This window comes from Paramacrobiotus metropolitanus, unplaced genomic scaffold (assembly GCF_019649055.1).
Source record: "Paramacrobiotus metropolitanus isolate TYO unplaced genomic scaffold, Prichtersi_v1.0 Parri_scaffold0000030, whole genome shotgun sequence".
NCBI classification, from domain to species: Eukaryota; Metazoa; Tardigrada; class Eutardigrada; order Parachela; family Macrobiotidae; genus Paramacrobiotus; species Paramacrobiotus metropolitanus.
This window is the reverse complement of record NW_026570250.1, coordinates 473,295-489,678: the sequence shown is the minus strand read 5'-3', so window position 1 is coordinate 489,678 and position 16,384 is coordinate 473,295. Positions and strand designations below refer to the sequence as shown.

General features: G+C 40.9%; 3 protein-coding genes across 6 annotated transcripts; 1 reads left to right on the top strand and 2 right to left on the bottom strand.

Moving 5' to 3' along the window:
* Positions 1 to 284: 284 nt before the first annotated feature.
* LOC129588522 (nucleolar and coiled-body phosphoprotein 1-like) lies at positions 285 to 2,374 on the bottom strand. 2 transcript variants are annotated; one of them, XM_055482771.1, is made up of 3 exons: positions 2,006 to 2,374; positions 1,151 to 1,786; positions 285 to 908 (listed from the first exon to the last, which is right to left on the bottom strand). In XM_055482771.1, exons 1-3 carry the CDS (start codon positions 2,151 to 2,153, stop codon positions 628 to 630), a joined length of 1,065 nt encoding a protein of 354 aa, XP_055338746.1. In that variant the 5' UTR covers positions 2,154 to 2,374; the 3' UTR covers positions 285 to 627. The 2 variants fall into 2 exon arrangements, with proteins under 2 accessions (XP_055338746.1, XP_055338745.1); XM_055482770.1 differs by having other exon boundaries at positions 1,151 to 1,789; positions 2,006 to 2,373.
* Positions 2,375 to 2,719: 345 nt separating this feature from the next.
* LOC129588520 (poly [ADP-ribose] polymerase 2-like) lies at positions 2,720 to 6,918 on the bottom strand. Its single transcript, XM_055482767.1, has 8 exons — positions 6,145 to 6,918; positions 5,374 to 5,695; positions 4,943 to 5,217; positions 4,559 to 4,700; positions 4,025 to 4,452; positions 3,483 to 3,699; positions 3,137 to 3,251; positions 2,720 to 3,047 (listed from the first exon to the last, which is right to left on the bottom strand). Exons 1-8 carry the CDS (start codon positions 6,638 to 6,640, stop codon positions 2,994 to 2,996), a joined length of 2,049 nt encoding a protein of 682 aa, XP_055338742.1. The 5' UTR covers positions 6,641 to 6,918; the 3' UTR covers positions 2,720 to 2,993.
* A 1,876-nt stretch (positions 6,919 to 8,794) lies between these two features.
* On the top strand, positions 8,795 to 14,877 carry LOC129588514 (CREB-regulated transcription coactivator 1 homolog). Of its 3 annotated transcripts, XR_008690487.1 has the most exons (9): positions 8,795 to 9,547; positions 10,367 to 10,493; positions 10,583 to 10,628; positions 11,506 to 11,984; positions 12,373 to 12,514; positions 12,679 to 13,051; positions 13,191 to 13,482; positions 13,578 to 13,627; positions 14,172 to 14,876. XR_008690487.1 is itself a non-coding variant. In XM_055482758.1 (7 exons), exons 1-7 carry the CDS (start codon positions 9,451 to 9,453, stop codon positions 13,454 to 13,456), a joined length of 1,530 nt encoding a protein of 509 aa, XP_055338733.1. In that variant the 5' UTR covers positions 8,796 to 9,450; the 3' UTR covers positions 13,457 to 13,728. The 3 variants fall into 3 exon arrangements, 1 of the variants encoding a protein (XP_055338733.1); XR_008690486.1 differs by having other exon boundaries at positions 8,796 to 9,547; positions 13,191 to 13,627; positions 14,172 to 14,877; XM_055482758.1 differs by lacking the exon at positions 14,172 to 14,876 and having other exon boundaries at positions 8,796 to 9,547; positions 13,191 to 13,728.
* The last annotated feature ends 1,507 nt before the right edge of the window (positions 14,878 to 16,384 follow it).

The window sequence follows — 16,384 nt, the reverse complement described above, 5'->3', positions numbered from 1 at the left end:
GTTAGCGGCAACCGTGAGCTCACTTAAACTGTAAAGTTCCATGGCATTTATTTCGAACGTTATTGTCGATCGTCTGCTAATGTTTATTGGTTTCTATTTTTAATAGGCGATGTAGTCATCTCGTCTGCGTCTGATTATGGTTGTATCTCCGCTAAACTAGCGTGCAAGTGGGAAACACGGTAATCTTGAAATATAGCTGACGCTGTCAGTCGCTTGACACTTGTCGTAAACGAGCGAGTTATCCATTCATCAGGTTTCTCTCCGAGAATGTTGAACAACATTAATTAACGGCTGAGAATTTATTTCCTACGTAAACACTATTACATTACGTCAGTCAATAAATACCAAATACCAATACTAACCGATATTCATGAATTCTCTCTATCCAGCGAAAGCGACCAACAGATCAAAAAGTAAAAGTAGCCGTACCAGCAAAAATTCAATGAAAAGTAAGAGCGCATCTTAAGTGGAGTACAAAAAACTACAACTATAATAACCACAAAACCGATTTTTAACGGCAGTTTTTGAAAAAAATAACACTACTTGATCCTTATAAACGATAGAATGCGCCAATTCAAACCTACAAATTAACGGCCAAAAAAGACGTTGTAACCGTCATAATTTCCTTCATTTTGTGTCTTTCGCAGCTCTCGGCGGTCCGCGACGCTTCTGAACCGGCACATTTTCCTCATCGGCAGCGTTTTCCTCACTGACCACCGCTTTAGCTTTTCCAGCGCGTTTCTTAGGCTTTTCCGTTTCAGCCGCGTCAGCCTTACCGTCCTCCGAGATATCTTGATCTGATGCAGAGTTCTCTTGTTTATCCTCCTTCGCGTTTCCCTTTCCTTTGGCTTTCTTGGCCTTCCCCTCCGTAGACTCCGCTTTGGCATCACGGCTGTTGGATGGCGAAGCTGTAAACAACCACAGCGTAAATATACGAACGCTGCTTTTCAGTTTATTCTGTAAATTGTACCACTGCCAAAAATCAATAACTCTGAATAAACCAAGCGAAACTACACCGAAAATAAATTCTTATCACAAATGATAAATCAAAAGAGAAACTTAAACTCAAAATAAAGTTCTGATGCGATATGAGAATAATCGTTTTAATATGGATGGAAGTTATTTAATGAAATTTATGTGATGACCCTACCACGTTTCTTTGTAGCAGCAGCTCCTTCCTCCACGGTCTCCTGGCTGGCCTTGGCTCGTCCGCCTCGTTTTGTGGGCTTCTCTGCCGCTGGTTCGGTGTCCTTGGCAGGTTCAGCAGGCTGCGATGCCGTCTTCTTCGCTCGCGGGCGTTTCTTGGCAGCAGCATCCTCCTCGGCCTGATCGTCGGCACTGGCAGCTTTCTCTTCGCCAGAATCTTCCTCCGCGGCTGCCTTCGCTTTAGCCCCGCGCTTCTTCGCCGGAGGCGGTTTATCCTCAGAGGCAGCCTGATTGTCAGTTGGCTTCTCTTCACTCGAATCTTCCTCCGCGACGGCCTTGGCCTTGCCTCCGCGCTTTTTGGCAGGAGCTTGTTTACCCTGACTTGATGAAGCCGCCGTAGTGGCGTCATCCGCATCTGCCTCACCGGTTTCGGCAGCCGTTCCCTTCGCGTTGCGCTTCTTTGCCGGAGCTGCTTCGGCAGCCGTGTTATCGCCTTTGTTGTTGGCAGAGTCCTCGGTTGTTTTGCCGCTATCTTCACCGTGTTCAGCCGTTGTGGCCTTGGCTTTTCCACCACGTTTTCTCGCAGGTGGTGCTTCAGATGAACCGTTGTTGACATTATCTTGACTTGAGGCGGGAGCCGCTGCTGCAAGCACCCTTATCAGTTTCGTAACTTTAGCTATTTAACGTGCTGCTAGTTAGCAGTTACATAGTACAGTATCAAAAGACTAAATACGCGTTTCGAAATTGAGCTGCTATTGAAAAAGATACAACTAGGTCATAAATTAAATCCGTCGTGCTTCGATGGTGCCAAGAGGGTCCTTCGAATTTTGCGGTTCTCGCGGTTATCACCGCCATTTACCTGCTTGAGCTTTAGTGCGTTTTGTGCTCTCACTGCTATCTGGAGCGCCATCAGCTTCTGGTGCGTCCTGGGTAGGCGGATTACTCTCTGTGTTCTGCTGTTTCGGTTGACGTCCTCGTTTACCAGTCGCAGTCGAACCAGGAGCCATTTTTGGGTTCTTGATTTTTGACAAATACAAACCGAAGGAGAAACAGTATTTCAGACAGAAATCTAATGAATCTCACCGAGGAAGATGCAGAACACCCAAAAGAGCCCTAACTGCTGTGAAATTTTGCTAACCGATAAATAATAACAATGAAAAAGTCAGTTCCAGAAAGTAGAAACGCAACAGATGGATTACAGAAGTAAAGAAGTTCATCCAGCGGCCTAGACGACCGCATACCACGATCCGTGCTTGGTCATTGCTCTGCTTTTGTCTATTAAAGGGGTCGGGCTGTACCACAATCTATCCAATAGCGCAGAAGTTTATTGACGAAAACCAATCCACGTGCAGGAACGTTGTGAAGGCGGGTTCACTTTAAAACTTTTGGCACAGCGTACTGAGCGTACCATATCGCCAAATTTAACAATACCAGCTTAAACTTGTAGTGGAAGTACGACGATTGTACACTTTGTACGAACACTTTTCCCGCTCAAACTTTTACGCATCGGATTCCTGCAATCCTGCTGGGCCCACAATGGCCTCACATTCTACTACGGAAGTACGATCAGTAGTACGGTACAATAAGTATTGTACAGGAAATCAACAACAAAACATTCCCAAACGGAAATGGATTTGACCATCACTATTCTAAAAATCATTGACATAAGCACGAATTTACAATAAACCACTCAACGAAATAAAAAGGAACAATTCAGTTTGGATAAGTGGCGCCGAAAGCAAAACACAGTCGCTACATTGCATTTCACAATATTATTGTCCACAATTTTCAATGCAACAATGCCAAATTGCAAGATCACTCCAACCAGAAAGTTTTTAGTTTCCTCATTATCGCCTTCTTTTGTAGTTGAATTTTACTTGAACCAAATACCGCATCCGAACCTGAAAAAATTCAGAATTTTTTCCATACATCCGTAAATTCTTTTCTAAACATCCATGAATTTTCGGCAACTTTAAAAAAAAGTGCTTACCTGGTTCACATTGTAGACAATGTACTCATTATACTGCAGAGCAAGCGAGCTAAAGCGAGCTTTGGCGCTAGCATGATCCACACATTTTCCAACTGGTACCACCATATTATCCACGCTAACCAAAGCAAAATCCAATTATAAGAGAAACAGTTTGTGCTTGAGGTCGGTACAGTCATAAACGAGTTATGATGAGCATGTGTCCATACTATTTGGTAATTGACACAAAAACCAATCCACAAATCAGAAAGGTTCACAAGTTCCACAGCTCATCGAAATGTATACTGCAGCGCTGTATTCTTATCAGCACAAATTAACAATACGAATGTAATACGTAGGTACAACTCACGTGCGATATGTTGACTGATCCGGGACGTAGGAACCAACACCCTTCGTACTGGAAAATCCTGTTGGTAGTTGATCAGCACTGTAATCGGCATCACGAAGCTCTCGCGACTGCCCCAGCGCTACTTCGCAGAGGAGCATAAATCCCACAGAGTCGCTTTGCTGGGCGTAACAGTAATTAGCGCTTTTGGATGAAACATCGGCGAAATAAATGCCTTTTCCTAAATGCGAGAGTAAATAAAATTAATACAGTATACAGCAACAACAAAGCAGTAAGCAATACTTTTAGACTGGAATAGTAAGACATGCAATAAAAATACAATTATAATACGCGAGTACAATGAAAATTGCATAGAATGACTTTCTATGATAACAAAGAATACAACAGAAACCCACACCGATCCCCTTCATTACTTATCACAGACTCCTTATACAAAACACCCCTTTCCATAAAATGTAAATCAATTACGTCTAAAGCCTTTAATTTCTAACAGGTTCAACAAACTGTCATAAAATCTCATCACGTCGCGCCAGAATGATACTTACCGAACATGTAGCCAGTAACGGGCGCTTCAGGAGGCGCAATGCGCAGACCTTGTGATAAAATTCCTACGAAATTGGACAGTCGAGATCCGTGCCAGAGCAGCATTCGATTGCCGACATCCGTGAACTGAGAATCTTTCTGTAGCTCGAACACATCTAAGAGTTGCAGCTGATATTCGGAATGCGACGGTCCATGAGTGCGCAGTAAATACTCTTGAATTGTGGAAAACATTTCGGCATCTCGATCCATAGCTTTAATGTCGGTTTTCAATGTGCGGTAGTGAATGTCCATGGGGTTTTCAGGTGGACCAACACTATCACGCCCTTTCTCCAGAGCGCGCATAGCAATTTCAATATCACCTAACGTTTCCAACAACGCCAGTTCTTGCTTCACTGCATCCAAACTTGTGATAGGTGGTGGTCGATGCATTCTATGAGAAAAAAAAACCAAAACTTGATAATGGACCGATATTACAATACCTTAAAGATGATGTTATACCAAATGGTTAATGAAGAAATAATTCAGCTTGTATTTACCCGAAATCATGTGGAATTTTGGTATAATACTCGCTCGAAGCCTCGTTGATCTGTCTGGAAAAACTATGTCCCTTCGTAATCAACTCCTCAAGCTTCTTCAGGCACAAATATCCAGATTTAACTTGGGCTTCCGTTAGACGACCTAAAACATTGTTGATTTTTAACAGAGCATGCAAATAATTGACATGTCAACTGTCCTCGCTAGAACAATGAACCAATTTTAACATTCATGTCGCAAAGATTCTACGAAATACGTCAACCGCAGATGAAAATGAAATGCGTAAAAATTAGGCACCAAGATCATATACGAGCAATAATAATACTAACATTATATGTGAATGAATCTGACAACAATAAAATTGTTTCCATAGGGTGAACACTTACCAAGTGGGGCTTTTTTCGCATCGTATTTCATTTCTTTGACCGTCTGCTCCATCATCCGAATGTTGAAAATGGTCTTGACCACAACCTGCACGCGTTCATCTAGCTTTGAATCCGGAACTTTGTAGTCGGCCATATTCCGGGTAATTGTATCAGGAGCATCCCGCCCGGCTGGTTCATCCTTTGCATTGTAGTCCCGTAAAACCAGATCGTATTTGCCCGGGACCTTCACAAATTCAGCACGGTCCTCCCAATCATTCTTAGTTTTATCTTTGAACCTACAAAGCGATTATTATTGAAGAAGGCCATAATACAAACGAAGTGGTACTGTAACTAGCAAATCACGGACTCGAAATACGTGGACTAATGCATGGGGCAAAACCAAATTCGTAGTTAACGAATAACGACTCAACGTTATACTTTCAAAAACACACTTTTTCTTGAAATCCTGCTTGGCACTTTCGAGATTAGCTGCATAACTAGCCGAACTGGACTGTCCGGCTAATCCAACGCGGCCCCAGTGGTTGAAGACAAAGTATTCCTTCCGATGATCATGTTCTAACAGTTGGATCATGTAGAACTTATTGTTGTTATTGTCGATGGATGTCTGATTGAGAGCGACATCCCACACATCGTCGCCTTCGCAGTAAACATGAACACTGTCCCGATTCTGGAACAATTCATCGACAGGAGCCCGTCCTTTGATCGTCATCTGCTTCATCGGCTTTGAACTGGTCGGCTTCTGATCATCATCGTCTAGAAACAGAACACACTGCAAAAAAGAGAAATACAAGCTTTCCGGAATAATAACACAAAAGCAAAAAATATTCCGGAAAGCTTGTAAGCACTTGTAGCTTTCCACCAAATCAGTATTCCTGTTCAAAATTATGATCATTCTTGAAAAAGACACTGGTAACTCCGTATAAACTTATCACACGAATTGAGGTAAACAAAGGATCCTACGTCCTAACAGAGAAACTTATGTGATTTGTTGATAACATTTAAACAAAATCATATTAATGCATCGCAAAGATCGCAAGCTCCTGTAATTATTTCCTTTAGCCAGTAATGCTCGTCGGGCACAAATTAAAACTTTAAAAGTAACAAATGTAAGCCGTGTAAACATCACACTGTGAAGTTACTGAAGTAAAATGATTGTTCCAGCGTTCTTAGCGCTTGGTTAATGTATTAAACGTAGAACTTACCGTCGTCTGGATCAGGTTTGACATTCTTCGAAGAAGCTACGGTGGATTGCGATGGAGCAGCAGAAGTGTGAACCATTGCAGCAGGCTGGGATGCACCGATACCGTTCGTTTTAGCTGATTTTGCAGTGCGAACCCGTTTCTTCGGTGCATTACTGCCACTGTCATCATCGCTCTGGCTGGCTCCCGGATGTGAACCCACAGTCACACTGCTTCCCGTGCCGTTACTGTCCTGACTGGCTCCGTTCCCTATCGTTTTGGTCGCTGGTGGTCTACCCCGTTTCTTGGTCGGAGCAGGAACGGGCTGGGAAACGACAACATCTTGTCTGGTTCCCGCAGTCTGCTGATTTTTCATCGCTCGCGTCCGCTTCGGACGTCCGTTGTTGCTCGCTGTATCATCTGTTGTCTGAGCAGCAATATCAATCGGGTTGATGCTTGAAGTCGCAATTTTTGCTGGGCGTCCACGGCGGTTCGCCGTCGTTCCGCTGGGAGGCGCCATTCCAAGATACCAAAACGTTCTGGCACGTACTTTAAGAGGTGCACACTGGACGGCAAAACTATTTTGGGTTGCTCTTCCAAGAAGTCAGATGGAGCGGAGCATGTTTGATGACTATAAACAAAAAAGCGTACACAAATTTCACCAGTAAACCGTAAATCTTATAACTATAAGTATAAAACTTAAAATTTTTAATTCTTTGAACTTTGAAGTGACGAAGTCTTCGACTATAGAAAAAATGAATAACAACAGATTTGGTCCATTTGGACCGAAAAACTACGAGTGCGATCCTACAGACATGTTCCAGCATGCTTAAAGTGTACAGAGATATGCCAGTGCACCACATCATGATTGCGCAATAAAATTCGTGACGGTGAAGATTTGACGCTGGCCCATAGACACATATGCTATAACTTAAATTTTCAAAAATTCATAACTTTGTTAATTTTCGCGTTAATGTTTTGTGAGTATGCTTTAAAAATATAGAATAATATCTACTATTAGGCAAAACGATTTTTTTTCTGTTTCCATCTTAAGGTTTGGCACTGAGAGCATACGTGGTTAACATAGCCGCCTACGAGAAATCTTTAAATCAAATTAAATGACTTCTCCATAGACAGCCATGCTAATTACGTAGGCACATAGTGCGCAACCCTAAAATAAAATCGAAAAAACATTTGTTATGCCTACTAGTATATATTATTCTGTATTTTTAAAGCATATTCAAAAAACATTAACGCGAAAATTAACAAAGTTATGAATTTTTGAAAATTTGAGTTATAGCATATGTGTCTATGGGCCAGCGTCAAATCTTCACCGTCACGAATTTTATTGCGCAATCATGATGTGGTGCACTGGCATATCTCTGTACACGCTTAAACAGACTGCAACAAGCGCGCAAACATCGATTCCATTTCACGCTTTGGAATTCCAGAACCATTTGGGATGCGTGGTAGTTGGTACACACATCACGCTAGATTTTCGATAAATTACAGTATCTGCTTATCTCTTAAACCATTGCCGCTCTATAACAATTCAGAGTACAGATTGGATTTTTAAATTAAACTAATACAAGTACTTACTGCACAGTTTTATTATTAATTTTATTGTAAATTACTGTAAGTACATAGTAAATTTTTACGCTGTAACGTTTCCAAGCCAGCTGGCTTGGAAACGTTACAGCGTAAAAAGTTACTATGTACTGCAACGCTTCCAAGCCTTCCATCTACTACCTATTCAGGCAGCAGTTGAACTCATAAACCATTTACCAATGTATTAATATTTATACTTTAGCGATACTTTTTTGTCTTAATAAAATGTATGATCGGACTTCACCATATTGCCAATTTGTCAAAAAAAATTTATTTGATTTGAAGTGCGGGAAATTTTGTATGCGTAGGTTCTGGTAATAAAAGTAAGGTGCCCACTGCATTGTATATATATGGTTGACCTTTAATCACAAAAATCTGCGATCACCGCTTAAGTCGTATGATCCGTATCCATTACTTAATATTATGTACTGAAATAACTATATTTTTCAAGCTTATTATAGCAGGTTGTGTGGCTAGACTGTACATGTAGTGATATATGGATCGATATTATTATGTGAAATATTTTATAGGTTAATATACGAGTATAGTATGATACTGTCATACTATGAACTATGAAATGACCGGCGACCGCCAACCGTCCAGCGTTTTCGGTAGATGACATTTTTGTTTTGGCTGTTTTGAGGGTTATGAAGTGCAAACAGTTTACTAGGAGTGTACAGAGGTATTAAAAGGTGAAGTTTCACGTTTTTAACACGCGTACTCGTATGCATAATCGCAATACTCATCAATAATAGGAATCAGACCCTGTTGCTTACATTACGCGGCGCGGAGCAGGCGCCGGCAGCGTTATTAACGATGGACATACACACTTTTAATACTTGAAAAGTGCCATTTTCAAGTTTTGCAGCACAACATTTTAGTACACCGCACCCGCACCGATTCGACCGGCACACACAAAGGCAAATCTTATACTGGTAGGTAATAACAGGTTGATGCTTTTTGCAGTGTTACCATGAAGAATCCAAAACCGGTTTCCGTACTTAAAGGACAAAAAGCCAACACGGCGTGCATGGTTATCAAACAGCAGACATATTTTCTAACATTTGGCGAACCGCGTTTTTCGGTACCACATCTATAGCTCAGCAATTGCGAACTAATGATGTGGTTTTTCTCGTTCAGCTGATTTTTATGTCACACATTTACCCTGCCGAAGGACCCAACAAAATGTTGCATTATTATATTAATGCTCAAAGGGCTGCACTGCCTGTACTCACATATCGTTAAGCAATCAAAAAGAACTTTGATCGCGTAGTTTATCGGCACAGACAGTTGGCTCTTTGATTTGTTCTGTCGACCGTTCTGAATCGTACGATATATATAATCAACACACAAAGTGCTTGGCTGTTCATGTGGCAGTGCCACTTCTGGACGTTATTGTACGGAATCGTATATGTGGTTTTATCATAACATTCTTCTAAACAACTTCTGTGAAGGTTCTCGCCAAGCTCCGCAGTAACTTTTTGCCAAAGTCGCAGATTAACAATGCTTACACTTTGCTGCCGTGAAGTCTTTTCAGTTTGAATACTTGTTGCTCGATTTTTTTCTCGGCTGCTTTGTATTTGTTTCCGACAACCAGTAGATTTTCTATCACCTTTAGCTAAGGACATCTACTTGTATCCACTCGAGATTACAATTTACACCAACACGCAACTGGCCACTGTATGCCGTACATTGACCATCACTGATCATTTAACGGAGTATATGTTGTTGTGTTCTGGGATTATGGAGGAATTCAAAGACTCGCCTGTTTCCCCGAATCCTCCGCAAAACAAAACACTGCGCAGCAATGCCATACAAAGTAAGGGACGTTACTGGCAAAACATAATAGTTTTGTATTTGCTAATCGCCTGCATCCAGAACAGCTATTTTAATTTTTAGTATTCTTACAAGTAATAAATAGGTTATCCATAAAGTTACAACATAAATAGCGTACGAGTACCCAACATAAAACGTTCATAATTTGAGTTTAATTTTGGACTTGATATGTACCTTTATTTCATAGATTTAGTCGCGCTCGGCTTGTGCTAGATTTCAGTTGACATGTTGTACTCGTACTGTTTCACTTTCGAAATTCAAATTATTAATATTGTGTATAATGTGGAGTAAATGGACTTGGCATTTCACAGAACAGATGCAGTACAGGACTAAATAAAACTCACCATTTAGCAATCATAAATTTCCATGTAACGATAGATCGTACAATAGGTACTTTCAACTCACTAAGCGGTTAAGCTTGGGAAAATATTTTAATTTAGCGTCCTATACAGTTATAATTATTCTGAAAACATAAAGCCCTCCCCAAGAGTTTCTGGTTCCTTATGCCGAATAAACTGAAGAGGTATAGAAGTACAGTAATAAAGATCACATGTAGTGGTCGCATTTCGAGAACTTAGCAAAAATTACTAGTACTTTTCTACTTTAACCATCAGTTTAGTTTTGGCACCACGAGTAATTCAGTTAACAAAAAACCTTTTTTGTTGCGAAAAGGACGAATGCTCAACGTCGGCGTAATCACGAGCATGTCCTACAATTTACCAGTGCGGTATCGAAGAAAGGACATCTACTACAGTAGATGAGAATATTGGGAATTTTATTAACGGTTTAACTCTTTTAACAGGGAAAATCAACGAACTTATGGCCAACAACGAAAAAACTCTTCAGGCAACCCAAGAAGTTTTGGCAGCGCCAATTACTCCAACTCACCTCGCTCCACCCCGGAAAATTAGCGGGTCGCAGCTAAGCGGGTATAAAGCTCATTTGTGTAATTGTAGTGCATGTACAGATGCACTTATGCTAGAGTTAATGCCGCATATATTAACATAATCTTTTTTAGTTCGCTTCCCAATATATCCTTTGCTAACTTCCCGGGAGATCTGCTGGTAAGTTTTTCCAGCCGGCAACTTATATCGCACATAATAATTAGTAGATAATTGTGATACAACCAACATGCCATTATAATTGATTGAAAATTAGGGTTTCTTGTATATTTATTCGTTCTTTTAAAGGACTTGAGCAACCGGTCAAGTGGCCTCGCAGGCATTTGTAAAACGTTTGCAGTCACATGTTAAGTTTTGCGAACATTTCGATTTAATTACATAAAATGGTGGTAAACCGTTTGTACACGGACTGTAACAGCGCGATAATATCTAATCAAAAATTTCCGGCAGTGCACCAGTTTTGAGGCGCGGTCCAGGATATATTCAGAACAAAGTTGCAACATTATGACACTCCGCGACCCTCCTAATTTTTAGCCCGCCAATATTCGACTGAATATTTGCTTAAAGTTGCCCTACAAAATTAATTAACTAGAAAGCAGAAAGATATTTGTTTCACCGTGCCATCTTTTAGCGGGACGGATATTAAAATAAGATAAACTTGTGATAAAAAGGGCAAAGTTTAATGAAGATAGCTCTTTTGTATCCACATGATAAAACAGTCATTAGCTGTAATCTCAGGAAAGCATGTATTACCAACATTATCGTATTATTTTATGACCATTTTCTGCCTATGTCATCCCAAAATTTATGTTTTGCTTTTTAGTGAGATTTCTGTACCGAAAAAAATCCGTGCAAAAGAGAAAAAAGTCACGTAATATCATCTCCGCATAAACATATACAGATAGAAGTACACGTAATACGGCTTTTAAGAAATGCTGAACATAACATACTCGTATAATTATTTAATTACACGTACAATTTGCAACAACAATAACGAGAAAATGATTTCATCAAAAACGTTCACATTAACTTAATGTAGCCTCACTATGACACTCGGAGTTCACCTTCGCCGATGCGACATGAGCGCAGCGCAAGCCCGCGCACAGTACCATTCCCTTGCGGAGGTCACTCTCCTCGCCATATGTCGCGCACGCCGGACATGGCCGGGAGTCCTAATCAGAATGGCTTGCCGCTGCCCTTTCCACCCGGATATGCCCCCGCGCGAACTAACTCTCATTCCAACCTTCTTGATCTTCCTTCGCCTGGCGCACTCAGCCCCTTGGCCGATCCTTCCCTAGTGACATCGTTGCACCCGCCCGTGTTACGGAAACGGAGTAGTTCATACAGTCCGATAACTACTCTCAGTCCCGAAGAGGAAATGTCCCTGAGTTACAGTATGAATCTTGGGCGCCAGATTACGATTCCGGTACCAAATGTGCCGGGACCTTGGAATAGCAAGCCTGTAGTGCCACAGTTCTCGCCCCATAGCATTCCTATACCTTCACAGTTTCGTAATCGGTAATGTCGAGTAAAACATTTTTTACCAGGCACACTTTACACATAGTTAAATTGTATTCTATAATCAAACACTGCTGGTTGTAAACCCAGTATTGGACATAATATCGACGATTATATCGTATTTATTATAATAATTATAACTTTATAAGCACAACGTACAAGCATGTGATACAACATTAAAATCTGAACTCATTTTACTAATAATGTCAAACGTCAATCTCCCCTGTTTGGACTTTGAAATACGTGACCACTGGCGCAATAAAAGAATCTGTACCAAAAACAACGATTTCCTGAAGCTTCAAAAGAGATTTTTTAAATTTCCGTGAAGAATCGATTCTTAAGAAGCATTTATAAATTGCGAACATATTTCAAAAGTGGATATTTTCAGAAAGTGCGGCTGTGCGGGTGCACCGAATCCCTTGCAGCTACAAATGCCTGCACACTCTCATAATGGCCCAGACCAGTCGGGGTACAACGGAAGTCCATTCCAAAGCACCCAGTTTCTGCCTGCCCATTCTATTCCCAGTCAGGTACAACAGTATACCAATGCTACACTGTAATTTATGTTATGCATTGAAACCTAATGTAAGAGTGCATTTTTCCGGTCATTTTTAACCTGGATTTATGACATTGACAATGAAAATACAAATCTTTCTTGGTTGTTCTCCTGTTTTCTAATGACCGGTTTTTGTAGCATTACGCCAACGGACAATTCAGCCGCTCCAGTTCGTCATCGAGCTTCGATGCCGTGAACGGTTATCCGCCATTGCAAGCTAATAATAACAATGCTAATTTAAACCCGGCTGGGTTTGATGGAGTTCCCACCTACATTCCACCAGCATTTAGTCCGTCAGCCAGCATGGCCAATTTGACCCTGGACTGCGGATATACTCCGACGTTGACGGATAGCCCAAATATACAATCAATACAGTCACCTCCGTCTTACCAACCGGACGTTTTTCCTATGGGCGGTTTATCAAGAATGTCATTCAGCGAGCCGGTTATGCATCAGAACAGGATAGACTTCCAAAATAACTACAACAATATTCCTAGCGTGATAATAACAGGTACCAGAATGTCTCTCTTTGAATATTCCAATACTTACTGGCTTTTTGAAGTACAACTGGCGATAGTTAAGACTGTAGTGACCTTTGCCAAACACCACAGCCATGCAGTATTTGATATGAAATTAACACTACTTTTTAGAGCCGAACGATGCGTTAAACGGACCGTTGTCTCCTGCCACGGAGGAGGCCCTTAACAATATATTTGTGGAGTTTTTGGGGATTGATCCTGAGAAAGCGCAGCAGCTGGAATCTGGAATTCCCAGTGACCTAGATATTGCAATCAAGACAGAACCTTCCTCCCAAATGGCCGACATGAACATTGACGATGATTTGGCAATACTAAATGAAATTGCTCTGAGGGAACTGCACTCGCCTGGAAATGCTTCTGTAAACTGGATTCGCTAATGCAGTCACCCCAGCCAGAGAATTCGGTCACTGAGTATAAATATACTTTTCTGTTTCTTTGGTTTTGTAGCACTTTAACATTTGGTTGTTTAACTTGTTTTCTTACTGAATGTTTTAATAGGTGTATCAGGAATACGCTTGCACATTTACCTGTTGAAGAAATCAATAGAAGTATGCAAAATGTCTGTTACTGTTTTGCGCTTACGCGTAATTCGTACCATAGTCTCAGTAATTGCATACATGATACATCTATGTAATATTATAACAGACTACGTTCGTATTGTACACTTGTCGTTAATTCAATAGGATGCGAATTTATCTATAACTCAATGTACTCTACTCGTACCCCATTGGTTAGTAATTGGTTTTGCTCAATATTGCGAACCGGATGACAGGCTAGTAGCTACATTGAGAGAAATATTTATGTATACTGCTCCACTAATATCTAGCCCACTGATCCTGATCTGCTATACCTATGCCACTGCGTAAAAAATTGTGGATTCTGCTCTACCTATATAATTATAGCCTCTTCATCACTCAATATACGAATAAAAAGCGCAGTTCCTTGTGTTACAGCAAAGTCAATAATCAGTTTATAGGCGCGCTGAACGAAGCCAACTCGACATATATTTAACTCACGAAATCAAATAAAATACATTGCAGAAGATACATCCAATATTTCGTACATATTATTATAACATCACTTCCTCTACAGATATATGCACACAATACTGTGCGGAGTGCCTAAAGCCCGTCGATGTGTATGGTCATTACGGCTTATCTTGTGCCTTCTCGCACGCCACGGCAGCATGAACAGTATTCTGTGCAAAATAACTGCAAATCGTCGGTATCCGCCGGCATTCCCGCAAAATTGGAGCCACGAAGAACATCTCACACATCACAGCGTCGCCCAGATGGGCGCACCACCTTCGCCTGGAAACGGTGCACCACCTTCGCCCGGTATGTGTCTGGCATGGGATGTGACCTGCGTGGAATATACCGTGGCGTTGTCTCACCGGAAACCGACGTCAGTTACCGCGGGATCCGCCGCTGCGCAGGCTGAGAATAGGAAAGCGAACTTATACTAGTACCTGGAGGGCAGCTCATACATCGCACCGCTTGCTTTCGAAATACTCGGGCCATGGGGAAACTCGGCTACCCTTTTAGTGAAAGAAATTGGCAAGCAGCTCCAGCAACATACTGGGAAGCCTCGCTCTCATGAGTTTCTCTCATGAGTTGACAAAAACAAACTGATCTTAAAAGATGTCACAGCGCTAGAGTATGTCGTTTTCAGCTGCTTGAAAAATCTTTAGTACGAATACTACCGGGTAGGAATACCCAAAAACGGTCATGTTGTTGCGGTCAGACGTTATTCCTTCCCTCTTCCCATATGATACAGGTGAAAGAGGGAAGAAATGACCTATGACCAAAATTGCATACGACCTTTTTGTAGCTAATTTATTAAAGGTCCGCGCCCATGAAAAAGGGCGGCAACAGTATAATTTGGCTGCTATGCCACAATTACAAACAAACGCACACAGTTGCAGAAAACACGAGCACGTATCATCCTCCACCAAATTTTGCAGTGCATGGTGCGATTCGGTAATAACTGCAGCTTCAAAATACAGATTTAGGCATTCGAAATCCAGCGAGAAAATAAACGATACTGCAGACATTTTAGTACCCGAATGTACATTGCGGTGGATATTTAAGGTTTAAATTAACAATTTCTCAAACATCAAACATTATTACTCTAAAAAACAATGCATTTGTGTATGTATTTCAGTCTTCCGAAATGCGCCATTAATTCAAACATTTTCTAACCGGACCCTGGTCAGTAAAGCAACAAATTACTCAGATTTCTATGCTTTTTTTTGCAACAATCTCGTCTGAGCTGGATCGTTTCCTTATGAAAATTTCTCTTGGCATTGTTATTTAGTAAGACACGTTGTGTTTTGCTGCCGTACATTATGCAGACCTCTGCTGGGGCCAACGTTTGTCAAATTATAATTAGATAGTTTATTTTTCAGTTCACTAGGCGTCCATATATCTAATCAAATTGCATATTAGTCACGGAGTAAAATTATAAAAGAAGAGATCCCTGGCTTAATGACTAATCCGATGGCTTCGGAATTAATTATCATGGCAGTGCGTAGCTGGCGATTGCGTAGCTGATGTCGAAAACGTTTTTAGTTAGTCACCATAGTTAATAATTATAAAGGTCTATGTCTAACGCCAGTAAATACAATCAGCGTTGGCAGAATGTTACTCTTAACAGTGTTACTAATATCCCCGTTGACCGCTGCCGAAATTTTATTGCAGGTAGTGACGTAGCTGGTTTTCGATAAGCGATATTTTATAATGGCTATGCTTACAGAACTGCATAATTTTTATCGCTTTATCGATTCCATACGGATCTAGAACTTTAATAATTAAAATCAGCAATTCCCCACATGAGTCAGTTGGAATCTAGGGTGCCGTAGCTATAGGTAAGCGTTCAAATTTTCGGATCTAGAATTACGCGGCGGTTGCGTGAAACCGCATCGAGGTTAGGTGGTACCTCGTTTATATACTTACTTGTAAAGCACCGTTGAACATGAATTTTGCAAGCAAAACGTAGAAAAAATGACTTTAAACAGTTAGTTTCTAATCTGTCCCATACATAATCTACGTAAAAGACCTATCTCAACTACGTAAGATAAACTACAGCTGTTACAAATTTCTTCGTCATATTGGCGCATCATTATTAAGCATGAAAAGCATTAACAAAGTTTCAATTTCTTGTTCAATTATAAAACTGATAAGCTTTTTTTTTAGATTTATACTTATAAATTTAAAATGCTGTTGAGGATATGCGATCGTTGACCATAACCTCTTAACTGTCCTCTTTATGCAGGTAAAGGTTCAAACAGTCATATGCGACACAAA

Coding starts and splice junctions, on each gene's coding strand:
- LOC129588522 (XM_055482770.1), bottom strand. CDS start 2,153: ATGGCTCCTGGTTCGACTGCGACTGGTAAACGAGGACGTCAACCGAAA. Junction 1,790..2,005: donor ACGCACTAAAGCTCAAGCAG/GTAAATGGCGGT, acceptor GGGTGCTTGCAG/CAGCGGCTCCCGCCTCAAGT. Junction 909..1,150: donor TGCTGCTACAAAGAAACGTG/GTAGGGTCATCA, acceptor GGTTGTTTACAG/CTTCGCCATCCAACAGCCGT.
- LOC129588520 (XM_055482767.1), bottom strand. CDS start 6,640: ATGGCGCCTCCCAGCGGAACGACGGCGAACCGCCGTGGACGCCCAGCA. Junction 4,701..4,942: donor TGCGAAAAAAGCCCCACTTG/GTAAGTGTTCAC, acceptor ACAATGTTTTAG/GTCGTCTAACGGAAGCCCAA. Junction 4,453..4,558: donor AAAATTCCACATGATTTCGG/GTAAATACAAGC, acceptor TTTTTCTCATAG/AATGCATCGACCACCACCTA.
- LOC129588514 (XM_055482758.1), top strand. CDS start 9,451: ATGTTGTTGTGTTCTGGGATTATGGAGGAATTCAAAGACTCGCCTGTT. Junction 9,548..10,366: donor GCGCAGCAATGCCATACAAA/GTAAGGGACGTT, acceptor CTCTTTTAACAG/GGAAAATCAACGAACTTATG. Junction 11,985..12,372: donor CCTTCACAGTTTCGTAATCG/GTAATGTCGAGT, acceptor GGATATTTTCAG/AAAGTGCGGCTGTGCGGGTG.